At 41.9% G+C, this 15,575-nt stretch overlaps 1 protein-coding gene across 4 annotated transcripts in view; it reads left to right on the top strand.

The window, feature by feature from the left end:
- Positions 1-15,575, top strand: part of LRRC72 (leucine rich repeat containing 72) — a 108,569-nt gene that overhangs the window by 59,476 nt on the left and 33,518 nt on the right. For all 4 annotated transcript variants that reach the window (XM_030550702.1, XM_030550701.1, XM_030550700.1 and 1 more), the window contains exons 2-3: positions 1,259-1,332; positions 12,903-12,972. In XM_030550702.1, coding sequence (XP_030406562.1) covers positions 1,301-1,332; positions 12,903-12,972 — 102 coding nt within the window. In that variant the 5' untranslated portion in view covers positions 1,259-1,300. The remainder of the gene's footprint in view (positions 1-1,258; positions 1,333-12,902; positions 12,973-15,575) is intronic.

Here is a 15,575-nt window from a genome sequence, read left to right on the forward strand (position 1 = left end):
TTCAAATCTGGGCCCTGTGCAAGCACAGCTGGAACCCGCCTCAGGAGAATGGGCAGGAAGTTTTAGCAGCAGTAGGACCAGGATCTAGATTCGTCAGGTTCTTTTGGAACACAGGGAGGGTTGGTTGGGAAAGGGGAGGCAGCAGGGAGGATTACATGCCTGAAGGATAAGGAGGGAATGTGGAAGGAGGCTGAAATATTGGGATTTAAGGAAAAGAAATAAACTTTCTTTAACCTTCTCCCAGATGTCAAAACCGTGCTGTGCATGTTTCTCTTACAAACAGTTGTGCTGTGCAGCTGTAATTACTCTACAAACTGCAAAATCCTCTATCCTCGGAGAAGCAAGGTTGTAACATACTCATATTGCCATATATCAATGTTCCCAAGCAATTTTGTATTTCTAAAGTAAAGTCAACATCTATGTTTACTATATACTATAGATAGATTTTAATTTTTTAGATGTTTTGGACCACACTAATCTCAGATATAATTTACTATATACTATAAATAGATTTTTTAGAGGTTTTGCACCAAACTAGTCTCAGACACATTGCATACATTGAAGTATATAGTAAAAACCTTCTAATTCTCCCGTAGCAAGCCTACTAATTCTGGCAGAAAATCTGCTATGTTTGAGCAAAGTCTTAATAGCTGAGAGCCATAATGATGCTTCATGTTGCTAAGACTTCATTGCTCTTGTAAAATATACCATGGTAACTTACTGGTATAGTATACCATGAAAAATCACAATTAAAACTACATTTGTCAAAATAAATGGACAAGTTACATTTTGTGATTAAGTAGTTGTGTTTTTTTAAATCCTGTTTAATCACTTAGGTTCCAATCTTGCACAATTTATCTATGTATATTTATGCTCATTGTGTACAGTTAAGCTGTATATGTGTTTGCAGGTTCTGCACTTTATTAATATTCAAGATTTGATCATCTACAAGAGTCTGCTGGTCATTAGCAAGAATTAGTCTGCTGGTTTTATTCTATCCCAGTCCTGCCCTTGAGAATGCACTTCTTGTGCAGTGGTGTTTTTTCCCAGATATGTAGCAATGTATCTATTTAAAGAAACAAATATGATAAGGATAAGAAAAACTGGAGTAAGAGTACCATAAATGTAGGTATTTTCTTCTGATCAGTTTAAAACAGAAGCTTCCAGTTTCACCTGTCTTTACTTTAGACCTTATTGTTATTGCTTGCAAGATCTTTACTTGCTGGGATGAAGTCTGACAAATTAATTTTGTTCTCAGGCAATAGAAAATCAGCTAAAGATATGTGGCTTTAAGAGGGACATGGATGTCTCAGTGTTGTACCTTGCTGGACAGTAAGTACTATTTATATTACTAATACAAAGTTATTTATATATGAAGCACACAATAAATCATACTTACGCAACAGATGGTGGACCAGGTATAAAAATGGAGAGAAATAGTGAAATTTTGCTGACATATAGGCCAACTAAATTCACAGCTAAGTAGTTCACTTCCTCTGCCGTCGATGTAGATCCAGCTCTAGCAGTGCCTGAAGGTACATGAGTTCATAGAGCTCTGCATGACCTTTCAGCACAAGAAGGAGAGAAATCAGGTACATAAGAACATAATAACGGCCGTACCAGGTCAGACCAAAGGTTCATCTACCCCAGTATCCTGTCTACCGACAGTAGCCAGTGCCAGGTGCCTCAGAGGGAGTGAACCTAACAGGCAATGATCAAGTGATCTCTCTCCTGCCATCCATCTCCATTCTCTGACAAACAGAGGCTAGGGACACCATTCCTTACCCATCCTGGCTAATAGCCATTTATGGACTTAGCCACCATGAATTTATCCAGTTCTCGATGGGCTGCTCTTCACTTTTCTGACTAGCTTGTTAAGTTGGGTGGGAGAAGCAGCAAGAAGGCAAGCACAAGTTGAGAGTACAGGAGCATCATTGGCTAAGAACCTGCATATCTGTCTTTATGTTGTCCATCCCTCACTTCCTGCAATGCCCTTGGAGTTCCCTGGCATGAGAGCAATTCACTGCTATCTAGAGAAGTAGTAGGATAGCTATAGTGTCTTCTTTTACCACCTACTGTCAATTGTAGGAAGTAGCCAGAAATATTTGGGAAATGGGAAGGAAAGGGAGAGAGCCCATAGCAGATGGGAGGGGTCAAAGACACCAGGAACCTGATGTGGAAAAGAATGACAGATTATTAGGTGACATGTTAGGATGAACATTTTGATACGGTGCCATAAGGTATAGAGTGCAGAAAAGAGGACACCTGAAAGTTGTTTAGAGGCTCACTTTGAATTTCCAGTTAAGGACTCATCCAGAAATTGTTGTACTCCTGGCTACAACCTCACAATTGCACTGTGCATATCATGTTTACACAGCTACGTTAGCGTAATAATATAGGGCCATTTTTTAAAAGGTATTTAAGTGTCTAAAGTTATGGATATGTACCTACTGGGATTTACATTGATTGCCCAGATTGATTTCAATGGGAGTTAGGCATGAGGGGCCAGACTTAGGCCCAGATCCTCAAAGGTATTTAGGCCCCTAACTCTCATTTATTTCAATGGAAGTCAGGAGCCTAAATACCTTTGAGGATCTTGGTCTAGGTGCTTTTGAAAATGCTACTCAGTGCTTATCTGTAACTTGGGTACCTAAATACTTCTAAAAATCTGCCTTATCCCCTGAATTGCACCTAAAAGACTCATTCCCCGAATTGCATTTAAAAGGCTGTGCTGCTGTGTGAAAATAAAATGTATTGTACATTGGTGCTGAAAAATTATTAAAATAAATGTTAGAGAGAACTTAATATATAGAAAGTATAAATCAATAAAGATATAAATCATTAGGAAAATAAAATTAGTTTTAGTATAAAATAATGAAAAAAAATTAGAAGTGTCTATGATTGTAGAAAAGGATATGTGATATTATTTTATATTATTTGACTAATAGGTGATCATTTAATTAAAAATTATTATGTATACACATAAGGGGGCAGAGTTAAGTCTGCATGTAACCTTACCAATTGTGTTTCCTGATTTTGGAGTGATAAATGTGTAACTGTAGTGCTATTGCAACAGTTTTTCCTCAGGAATAAAAAGAACAGATCAGATGGCAGATATAGAAATGATCAGTATGCTCAGCAAGGGATCGTTTTCCCCATTCCAGTGTACGCAATCCTTGAATCTCAGCCAGTCTCAATATCAGATGATATCCCCATATTTTTGACTTGACACGATGTTCTGCTGGCTAAACTAAGAAGAAAAATTAATTATTAAAATCTGTCAAACTAGAGATGAAAATCATATTTTAAAACCAGTGCTATTAAAGGACATGAAAAAATGTACCTTTGAATACCGAAAGCTGGAAAGAAATGCTGGAGGCCAAAAAGGATGAGTTTGTAAAAGACATGCAAAGGCTGGAAGGCATATGTAAAAGGACAGGCTCTTTTAAAATGTGAAAGGAATTAATCTCTACTTGGGGCCATTTAAATGCCTTAGTACCAGAAAGAACAGAGCAAGAGTCAAGATAGTTAAAATGAGCATATTATTAGGGAGGGAAGAAAGTGAATTAAAATGTAGTTTATAAAATTAAGAGTAGTGCAGGAAGTGCAAAGACAATTCCTCTGCTAAGAGACAGTAAAGAGAAACTTCAGCTTGATGGACTGTGAAATAATGCAGGATTTGATCAGTAAAACTATATAAAAGAATCATATAATAGCCCTGTAAAAGAGTAGTCTAAATATGAAGATCCTGATCCAATAAACACTTACATTTTTTATTTCACTACTTTGAATAATCTACTTACTGATTACTCACCTTAAAGCATGTGAGTAAGTATTTTCAGGATCATGTCTATGGATTATTTTAAGGAAGGCTGATTTACCAAATTAACAAAGGACTATGAGTTTGTATTGGACTATCTAGGCTTCAAAAAATGGAAGCATAAGCGCATAAACCAAGATTAAAGGTATGTCTATGCTGTGAGTGGGGGTATAATTCCCAGATCAAGGAGACATACCTGCTAGTTCTGATGGTGTGAGCAGCTAGCTGCCCCAAGTACATACTTATGGTCTCGGACAGATACATACTCAGAGTAGCTAACCTCTTGCATCATTGTGGCTACACTCCTACTTTTAGTGCACTATCTTGATTAGAGCTAGTGCAAGTATTTTCTCCTTGAGCAGGGATTGAGCTGAGAATCACACCAACTCGTAGTATAGATGTACCCTTAGTTGGTGGGGTATGCTTCAAGCAGATTATTTTTAAAAACTGGACTAAGCAGAGGTGCCTAGTCTCATCTTTCCTCTTCTCTTTTTCCTGGATATGGAGCAGTTTGCGTGGAAGATTAGAGAAAAATCAGATACTAAGTTTTACAGTTCATTCATAAACAAATCAATTGGCACTTTAGACTGATGATATGATGTTAGTCATTTCTGATCTTATGCTTCCTTGCCAAACACAGGTCCTGATCCTGCAACTTGGTCAAGTCCATTTACAAAATCAATTTTAAGATAAATATCATAGCGGAAACAAAAATCCTTTATGGCAGTGGAAGATGAGGGAGAAGCAAGTATTACAAAAATTATTGGGCAGCTCAACTTGGGTTTTCTGGTGATGGAAGTTTATTGTCATTTATATTACCCTAGTGACCTAAGGCCCCATTGTGCTGGTTGCTGTATAAATAGAGGAGAGACAGTCCCTGCCCCAAGGAGCTGACAGTCTATTTTAAAACAAGACACATCAAGTGAGTGTAATTAAAAAATAGGAGGGAATGCGGGAGAGAGGAGGACTGTAACAGTAATCATAGCTTCTTCTTTGAATGATGTCCTTGTGGGTGCTCTATTTGTAGGTGCGAGATTGTCCCCTGTGCCTGAGATCTGAGATCTCCATCAGCAGTGCCCGCTGGACTGCATATGTGCCCCTCCCACTCCTTGTGCTGTGAGCAGGATGCAAATATATCACTGTGTGGTCCAACCACCCCCAGTTCCTTCTCTACCAACTTTGGTCTGAGATGGAATCCACTGCAGAACCTGCTTTTCCTATTACCTCACTAGACAGTCCCTTACCTGTTGGTGTAGTTAGTATTTTCTTCTTCACCTTTCTTCCTTCTATCTATAAACATTATTTTTGTTTTAACTTTATCTTTGCAGTTATTTCATAGTTTAGGTTTCCGTTTTCCGTGCTTTCCACCCTTCCTGACCAGAAAGCCTTTTTCCTCTATCCTTATGCCCAGATCCCCTGGTTTAAGAGGTGCATTTCTTGTGGCTCCACCTTCCTGGTAACAGGTGACCACCCACCATGTATTCACTGCCTTTCTCTGAAACCCAGAGCCAGAAAAGCCCAGGACATTAGATTAAAACTTCTCCTCATGGAGAAATTGCTGCAACTGGCATTGAACCTGGGCCCAGACTCTTCCCCGGAGAGGCCTACATACTCTGTGAGGTCATCTTAATCCTTACTCCTCACATCCCTTGAGGAGAAAATCATCTCTTTCTTGCTTGGATGAAAAGAAATGGGCTCCCTCCTCACACTTTGAGGCACACCCTCTAGAATACCATCCCTGGCAAGATCTGTTGCCTCAATCTCATCTGATGGGGCACAGCTCCAGGGCCTGTTCAAGTGCCTCTGGTGTCAATATGAAGAAATAGTCTAAAGACCCTAACTGGGCAGACCTACAGCCCATGGCTCCGTTTCCCGACTCTGGGGAACAAGACAGGCCAACTTCAGGAGCTAGGCACCTATAAACTGCTATCACCTATGCCCTTTCTGATACCGACAAAGCCATTGGCTCCGAGTAAGCCCTTAGCTCTATCGAAATCATTGGCACTGGTCACGTCATCAGAACCGGCCAAGTCATCGGGACCAACCAAGTCTCTGGCACTATCTACAGACACTTTGGGAGAATACACTCTTTTTTTGACACCGAATTGTACACTGGCACCGACGATGGTTTTTCCCCCTCCACAAGACTTTAGATACCCTAAAGACCTGCTGGTCTCTAACATCTCTGAGTCTCCACTCCTTCGACTTGTCCTCCCCTACACTTCCACCCTTCTCTCCAGACTCATGACATTCCTCCCTTTTTCAGTTGAGGATGGCACCTCTCTTTCCCAGTGATGAGAAGGAGGAAGAGGAGAGCTCCATTGCTCCCTCGTCTACTAGGCAGATCAGACCTGCTCATCCTCACTATCCACAGTCTACATCTGGTCCACAATCTTGACATGAACCACTTGAGATGCAACCACGTTACACTCCCTCCACATTGGCATATTGGGACCCTTGGGCCATGTACAGAGCACAGTTCAGGACTCCCTGAGACCTACACCTCTCCCTTCTCCATTGGTCTCTCGCCCTCCACTGGTTGAACCCCTGCGGATACCAAGTAAAGAGGAAGATCAGGAAGAGGAACAGGAGGAGGAGGCTCCACTAACGTTACATTTTTCCTCTTCCACCCCCAATATCTGCTGATGACTTCAGACATTTTCAAGACTTATTCCACAGGATTGCAAACTCATTGCCGATTCCTTTGGAGGAAGTCAAGGACCAGCATCATAAACTGCTTGATATTCTCCACACATCTTGGTGTTCCAAAGAGGATGGAACTGAGCTGTTCTCAATGGTGGCAGATGACAGAACAAGGAGCAATGGTCTCAAGTTGCAGTAGGAGAAGTCTAGGTTGGATATTAAGAAACACTATTTCACTAGGAGGGTGGTAAAGCACTGGAATGGGTTACCTAGGGAAGTGGTGGAATCTCCATCCTTAGAGGTTTTTCAGGCCCGGCTTGACAAAGCCGTAGCTGGAATGATTTAGTTGGTGTTGGTCCTGCTTTGAGCAGGGGGTTGGCACTACCAATCAATAAGGTTCTTCTTGACCCCACAAAGGTGCTCTGGCAGACCTCACTATCCATCCCTCTGACCTGAAAATGCACCAGAAAAAAAAATGTTCTGGTGAAGGATGCACGATTTCTATTCTCGTGCCCCATCCCAAATTCTTAGGTGGTCAATACAGTGCAAGAGAAAAGCCATCAATGCCAATCCCATTCTAGCTATCCAGACAGAGGTGGAAACACTCAGACTTATTTGGACACAAAGCGTATTCATCAGCCATGCTCCAATTTAGAATCTCAAACTATGAAGCTCTCATGGCTAAGTATAATCACACAAACTACTCCAAATTGGAGGAACTCTGCCATGGTCCAGATCTAATGCATCTGAGGGAATTGGCCAATGTGATTGCAGAGTCATTGGCCATTATCTTTGAAAACTCTGGAGTATTGTGTCCAGTTTTGGGCCCCCCACTACAGAAAGGATGTGGACAAATTGGAGAGTTCAGTGGAGGGCAGCAAAAATGATCAGGGGGCTGGGGTACATGACTTACAAAGAGATGCTGAGGGAACTGACTTTGTTTAATCTGCAGAAGAGAAAAGTGAGGTGAGATTTGATAGTAGCCTTCAACTACCTTAAGGGGGTGTTCCAAAGAGGATGAAACTGGGCTGTTCTCAGTGATGGTAGATGACAGAACAAGGAGCAATGGTCTCAAGTTGCAGTAGGGGAAGTCTAGGTTGGATTTTAGGAAACACTATTTCATTAGGAGAGTGGTGAAGCACTGGAATGGGTTAGCTAGGGAGTGGTGGAATCTCCATCCTTAGAGGTTTTTCAGGCCCAGCTTGACAAAGCCCTAGCTGGAATGATTTAATTGGCGTTGGTCCTGCTTTGAGCAGGCGGTTGGATTAGATGACCTCCTGAGGTCTCTTCCAACCCTAATCTTCTATGATTCTATGATCTACTGGGGACCAAGAAAGGGCAATTCCAGTCCCTAATGTTGGAAGGACACCTCCTAACCTGTACAACCCTACAAGCCTTGTTAGAATATGCAGACACCACTGCCTAATCCTTCATGACTGCTGTGTTCATGAGGTGTGCATCATGACTCCACCTCTCAGGTTTTCCTAAGGAGGTGTAAACCACAGTAGAAGACTTACTTTTTGAGGGCCAGAAGCTATTCTCACAGTGCATGGATGATTGCCTGCACTCCCTTAAAGACTCCCAAGTTACACTCTGCTCTCTCAGAATTTACATGCCAGCACCAAAGAGACGCTCCCAATCACAGGATACAATCCTCAACAGCATTATAACACTCGGCACCAAAGACAAAAGGCCTCCTATGGAACATAGACAGCCCATTCCTCAAGGGGCTACCTCTCAGGCACTCCTCTCTGAAACAACAATTTTGAAGGTGTGGTGGAATACCCAAGAAGCCTCCCCCTCTTCCAGTCATTCCCACCATCTTTGACATTCCACCAGGTTGGTGACTGACTAGCTCAATTTTTCCCATCTTGGAGACTCATCACTTTGGATAAGTAGGTTCTGGAGATAATCAAGGAAGGATACTCCATCTCCTTCCTGCCCCACTACCTCCTCTCCCCATCCCTTTTCAGGGACTTCTCTCACAATTCTATTTTACGGGGAGAAATAAATAATCTTCTGCAATGGAGAGCCATGGAACCAGTCCCTTCCCAGCACGTGGGACAGGGTTTCTGCTCCCACTGTTTCCTGATCTGGAAGAAATCTGGTGGCTGGCAACCCATCCTGGACCTCTGCAATCTAAACAATTTAGTCAAACTTCATGCTTCAAGATGGCTACCCTCTCAACTATTATTGCAGTACTGGAACAGGGGCACTGGGTCTCAGCCCTCAACCTCCAACACACATGCTTTCATATTACAATACACCCAGCCCAAAGGCGATTTCTCTGATTTGTTGTGGGCAATAACCACTACCAGTACAAGGTACTGCCTTTCATACTGTCCATGGCACCGTGGGTGTTCTCCAAGATTCTTGCAGTAGTCAGTGTCTACCTAAAGAAACAAGGAGCTGTCATCTTTCCATACTTGGATGACTGTCTTCTCAATGCCGCATCTGAAACCACACTCTGTGAGCCGTTCACATAACAATGGACCTGTTCATGACGCTGAGTTTCCTTGAAAAGTCCACTTTAATGCAATACAACAACTGGAATTAATCAGGGCACAGTTGGATGCCACACAAGCCAGAGCCATCCTACCACCTCACTGATTCTCATGTATGGTATCCAATTCACAGATTTGCCCCCAGATCTCTGCCAGAACATGCCTCCAACTTCTAGGCCACATGGCATCAGCCACTTTCGTGGTCAGTCATGCAAGAGTACCCATGCAATGTCTTCAGGCATGGCTGCGCATGCTATACCTCTCCCCCCCCCCCGCAGTCTCCACAAACTTTTATCCATGCTGATGAGAGTCAAGGACTCACTACTTTGGTGGACACAGCCTAACAATGCCTATGTTGGAGTTCCTTTCCTCCAACCACGATCCTAACAATTGATGCCTCCCTAATCAGTTGGGGAGTGCATCTCCATGATCACACAGTGCAGGGGAAATGGTAGTTAACCGAACCCCCCTCAGACATTAATCTCCTAGAACTACAGCAGTCTGCAATGCCTGCTGACATTTCCTCCCTCCACTCAGACCATCAGAGTCATGATGGACAATCTCACCTGCATGTGTTACATCAATAGGTAGGGTGGAGTGAGGTTCCACTCTTTATTGTCAGAGACACTCAAATTGTGGAACTGGTGTATCCAACACAACATGATCATTTCAGTGGCATACCTTCTGGGACACTGGAACACCGTGAACTTATTGAGCAGGAGGTTCTCCCACGATCAGGAGTGGGAACTGGATATGTGAGCACTTAGCGCATCTTCAAGTGATGAGGATTGCCACCATAGATCTTTTTGCCATATAGCACAACACCTGCTACCCTCAATTCTGTTCCAGAGTGGGACTGGGACATGGATCTCTTGGAGATGCATTCCTCAGAACATAAGATGCCATTCCTTTATGCCTTCCCTCCCTAGCCCCTCCTATTCCAAATACTTAGCAAGATACAGGAGGATCAAGGTCATGTCATACTAATAGCTCCAACATGGCCACAAGTTACCTACTCCACATGACGGTATGCTAACCAATCTCTCTCCATCTAATGCCGTGGCTCCTTTCACAGGACATAGGATGCATCCTCCATCCCAATCCACAGATGCTGCACCTCAAAACCTGGCTCCTCTATGGTTCTGGGATTTAGAAATCACCTGTTTGGGTGCAGTCAAACAGATATTTTTGAATAGCAGGTGTGACACAACTACACTCACTTAGGTTCACAAATGGACTAGATTTCAATGCTGGTGCGTCTCCCACCAAGTTGACATAGCACACACTTATCCTGGACTACATGCTACACCTTAAAGAATCGAGATTATCCACCAGCTCCATTTGTTACCCAGGGTTCTTTCAACTCAGAGCTCTTGGTAACTTTTACTCTATGCGAGGAAATGTCAGGAAATAAATCGGGGAGACATGGCCGTCTGATCGATAGATGGCTGGCACAAACAGAACAACACAAGAGTGCTTTCACTTAAAGCTAAACTTTACTAGTCTCAAGCACTTACACGCATCCGCAACGAGATTAGTAAAACACCCCCAACCCTTGATAACTACCAAAGCTGAGTGTGGCTTTCGATTGACACAGCAGCAGCCCATCTGCCGCTGAGGAACAGAAGATGCATCCAGAGGGAGAGACCAGTCCCGAAAAGTCCCCAAATGAGTTCCCTTATTTATACGTTAGTAATAGAATGACATGTCCCTTAAAGAAAGCTTGTTAAGTAAGCATTTCAATCATCAAGCAAGAGGTTCCTTCTACTTATTGATTAACCAGGTGTGGGTTTTTCCTGAACTTGCAGCCTTGAGACCTCAATAGACATTCCAGGTGCATAGCCTACTCTTTTAAAATGCATGTATCATCAACTTCAACACAATTCTTATCAGGAAGGATGTGGGGTCAAGCTGCCCTTCTGTGGCACCCCAAAACCCCCTCCCCTCCTGCCTTGGTCAAGCTGAGTTTGCTGAATGGCAAATTTACAGCTTACTAACTAGGTTGCTTTTTAACAATAAGCCATAGTGGTTTTAGGCACTTTACTGGTTTGCCAAAGTCTCCTCGTACGCATTTGAGTACACTTGGCAGCAGTCACTACTTTTCACTGCCCCATAGATGGTCATTCTGTTTTTACACATCCACTTAGGAAACGTTTTCTGAAGGGTCTCCACAATCTTTATCCATACATAAGAGACCCAAACCCTGCTTGGGACCTCGTCCTGATCCTATGTTCTCTGACTAGACCCCTGTTTGAATCAATGAAAACCTGTACTTATGTGCATCTGTCAATGAAAATGGCCTGCCTTGTTGCCATCATTTCTGCCCGATGAGTTGGTGAAATCATGGCCCTTATGGCATATCCACCATACAGACTGTTCTATAAGGACAAAGTTACACTATGCCCACATCCAAGATTTCTACCTAAGGTTCCATCGTCTTTCCCTCTCAACTAACCAATATGCCTTCCTTGTTTCTTCCCAAAGCCTCACAGTAATCAACAGGATGCAGCTCTACACACTCTATATGTGAGACTAACATTATCTTTTTACTTGGACAGGACTAAACCTTTCAGAAAACCACCACGATTATTCATCTCCATCATCGAAAGATCCAGAGACACAGCCATACCTAAACAATGCCTTTCAACGTGGATCTCGCAGTCTATACATTTATCTTACAAACTCCACAATAGACAGCCTCCTACCACAATCAAAACACATTCCACGTGTTCATTATTCACCTTGATAACTTTTCTCAACGATGCCCCTATTGCTGAAATTTGCAAAGTGGCTACATGGACATCAACAGACACTTTTGCATTACTATGTTATTACACACGATGCTGCAGCAGACACTCTCCTGGACCTAGGACATGCTGTCCTATCATCAATAGTAAATGTCACTCCAAAGACCCAGCCTTCCAATTAGGGGCACTACTTTCTAGTTGCTTACAAATGGTGCACCCATAGGGACATCACTTGAAGAAGAAGAGAAGATTATTCACCCTGTGCAATAACTGAGGTTCTTCAAGATGTGTGTCCGTATTAGTGCTCCACTTCCCACCCTCTCCCCCTCAGCTTTGCAGTCAAAAACATATGCTCTGTGGCAGGGAAGAAACGGGTGGTTGGATTGCACAGTGGTATATATCTGCCCCTCTCACAGTGTGATGGTGGGGGTGCACATGTACGGTCCGACAGGCAGTGCTGATGAAGATCTCCAATCCGCGGTGCAGGGGGCACTGCTGCACCTACAAGTGGAGCACCCATAGGGACACACATCTCGAAGAACTTCATTTACTGCACAGAGTGAGTAACCTTCTCGTGTGTTTACATAGCCCAAGTAATTACATGACATATATTGAGTACAACACCAATTCTTAATGAGAATTTGATTTAGAGAAGTAATGTTTAACCCTAGAAATATCAGGTCTGCTCAGAAATATGTCCATCCATTTGTTGGGTTTCAGTTTTCCATCTTTTTCTCTTTAGAGCCATGTCTGGTAGCTTCAGGCCACACCTTCAGTAACAATTTTCCCATTGGCTTGGTGGCCTCCCAAATGTAAGAATTCTTCTCATGTGTTATAAGCAGTATTTCTTTGAAATGCAAAGCAGCTGGGACTACTGCTGTATAATAATTTTTTTAAATAACTTTTTTCTTCAGAGAAATTGAATTCAATTTGGAGAGAATTAAGATTTTATTTTCTTTACAAAAGAGTTTTCTTTACTACATCTACTACTTTGGTTGCTTGCATTCCCAAGCACTGATCATAACTACACTACCGCAGTCATATTATTCTGTATGTCTTTCTCTATTAAAGGCTATGTTAAATTGTTGCTTTATAATGTTTGTATAGTATAATTTGACTGAAGATTAAATTATATTTACAGAATAATTATGAAATATTGAAGTTGGACAACTTTTTTTTTCTTCTCAGGGGACTAAAAGAAGTCCCTAGTCTGTCACGATTTCAGATCTTAAGGTATTTGTGGCTTAACAACAATAAGGTAATAAGACATTTTATTAAAATATGAATACTGACACCTAAAATAATTTTTTATTACTACCTAATACTTTTGCTATTACAAAACATTTAAAAATTACAAAGTTGGTAGATATAGTTGTTTTTTTAAAAGATTATTTCTCATTTCTTTACAAAAATAGGAATCAATTAATTTAAATGTGATATTTTTAAGAAACCATTTGATATACATATTAGAGTATAAGCTCACATTTTTCCCTTTAAAATAATAATGAATTATGTTCATATTTAGTTCATCGAAGGAGTTAAGTATCTCTACCAGAGTTATAAAAATAGAGAGATTTTAGAAAGATCTGATCTATTTTCCAAATCAAAGACCTTCCAGAATTAAGGTACTGAAAAATGTGTTTGCTAATATACCTACGATTGTCAGTTTCTGACTTTACCAGAAGGCAATAAATTGTTTTGCTGCTCCTAGAGCACCCTCAGGGGAAATTTTATTATGACTCTGAGGCACAGTTTCACTGTCAATCTCCCTGCTGTTTCAGGGAGGGTGTAAACTGTAACAGGTCTATTCCTGCCCCAGTATATGCTCTCCGACAAACCAGGTAACTATCCTGGTAGACACTTTGGGGACGGCTACAGAGTTAAGATTCTGGCCACCCCACCCTCCTATCTATCTCTACAAAGGGGAGATATAGCTTCTCTTTGGAGCCTGCTTCCCCATGTGTGCAGGAAGTGGTGGTATAAGGAAATAAAGGGGTGCCTTGCGCCAGCATGCTGGACAGGCCACAATCTCTCCCTAAATCAGTTGCTTATAAGAACAAAAGACTAGGCGCTAGACCCTCAGTTACTGTAAGTTTACCTGTGTTTTGTTTCCAGCTCATTGACTCACTGTGTGACCCTAAGTCAGTCACTTAGGGTGGCATCCATGAAGGGACTTAAGTTTTGTGACACTGAGTCTCATGGTACCTAACTTTTACATGCCTAGAAAAATCACAGGAACAATGCTGTGATCCATAAAGCTGACTTAGGGATGTAAGAGACCAAGGGTGTAGTTAGCTGGGATATAGGAGATCAAGATTCAATTTTTCCCCTCCCCAGAGTTGGAGAAAGGGTTTGAACAGAGGTCCCCTGCCTCCCAGGAGAGTGCTGTAATCACTGTGCTGTGGGACATTCTGATGTGGGGTTTCCTCAGTCTCTCTGATTGAAGCTGTTTTCCTCTGGATAAATAATTAAAGGGTGATTGGAGCAGCGGAACTGGAGCCTGGTTCTCCTATCTTGGTGCCCTAACCACTGGATTACACAGTCATTCTTTCTCTCTCTGGCTCAGTGACAGTTCCACTGTGGATAAATACTTAAAAATGCATTGGACCATAGAGAGACCCACGTTCAAATCCTTTCTCCTCCTCTGACAGAGGCTGGGTGGAATTGAAGCTTTATCTCCCACATCCCAGGTGACTGTTCTAATTCACCCACTTGGCTAAAAGCTATAAGGTGGTTGTTACCACCACCACCACCACCGTGTCCTCCAACTGGATTTTGAATGAGACCGGCTCCTGTAGGTGTGCTCAGAGGCTACTTACCAGATCATGCCTCGCATGTGATTAAGTCTGTCTTTCCCTGAAGGCCTTTATTTCCCTGGTTTGTGAACTACACTGGGGCTTAGATGGAAGACGGGTGTCTGGATGCCTAGAGGGAGGAAGCAGTTAGTGTGCCCAGAGGCAGAAATTTCTGAAACTAGGGAACTTTTACCCTAAAAACTAGTGAGTTTAAGCACCTACAATGTACAGTGGGAGCTTTGTGGCTTGAAGTGGAGGCAAAACTGGGTTTTAGTCACCTAAACCCGAGCTGTAGGCACCTAAGTCTGAGATTTAGGTGCTTAACTACTTTTGTGGTTATATGCCTTACACTCAGTGTCCTAGGGGTGGTATAATGAAGATTATGCTACTTACTGTATCCCATATGGGCTTTGAGGCAATTTTGTAAAGTACTCAGGACCCTCAGATGGAAGGTCTGATATAAATGCAAAGTATAACATCCAAAACCAATATTTCAAAAATCAGCTAATTGGCAACAGAACTAGCTCATGCCCTTCTCTGCTCTTACCAAATGCAAATCTGCACATTTATTCACTAATCTTTAAAAAAAATGAAAATAACTATCTGTTTGTACTGAAAAATTGATAATTCATAGTAGTTTAAAACATTTAAAACTTTTTTATAAGTTACTTTTCTGTAGTTCACATGATTTCTCAATGTGCTCAGTATCTGAGGATTCTGTGTGCAGCAGTACTTGCTAAGATAAGTATGCAGTTTTGTGAAGAACAGAAAACTTAGTATACATTCCACATAACTTAGGAGTGTGTGGATTTCTGCTGCCTCAAGCCAACATTAATTATAAACCATCTCATGTCAACTCTGTTGAAAGACTTGTAGTTATTCAAATGTTTAAAAACTTTTAATGATGGAGACATAAATGCTGAACTAGTTCATGGCATTGCTGGACATTTCTGAAGGACATGAAGTGTGAGAAGATAGGACTTCTTGATGACCAAGCTGATATTTAACCTGCTGATCAACAAGACAAAAATCATATCCATTTATCCATATTCCCCATCTTCAAACC

Source organism: Gopherus evgoodei, chromosome 2, assembly GCF_007399415.2.
Source record: "Gopherus evgoodei ecotype Sinaloan lineage chromosome 2, rGopEvg1_v1.p, whole genome shotgun sequence".
NCBI lineage: Eukaryota > Metazoa > Chordata > Testudines > Testudinidae > Gopherus > Gopherus evgoodei.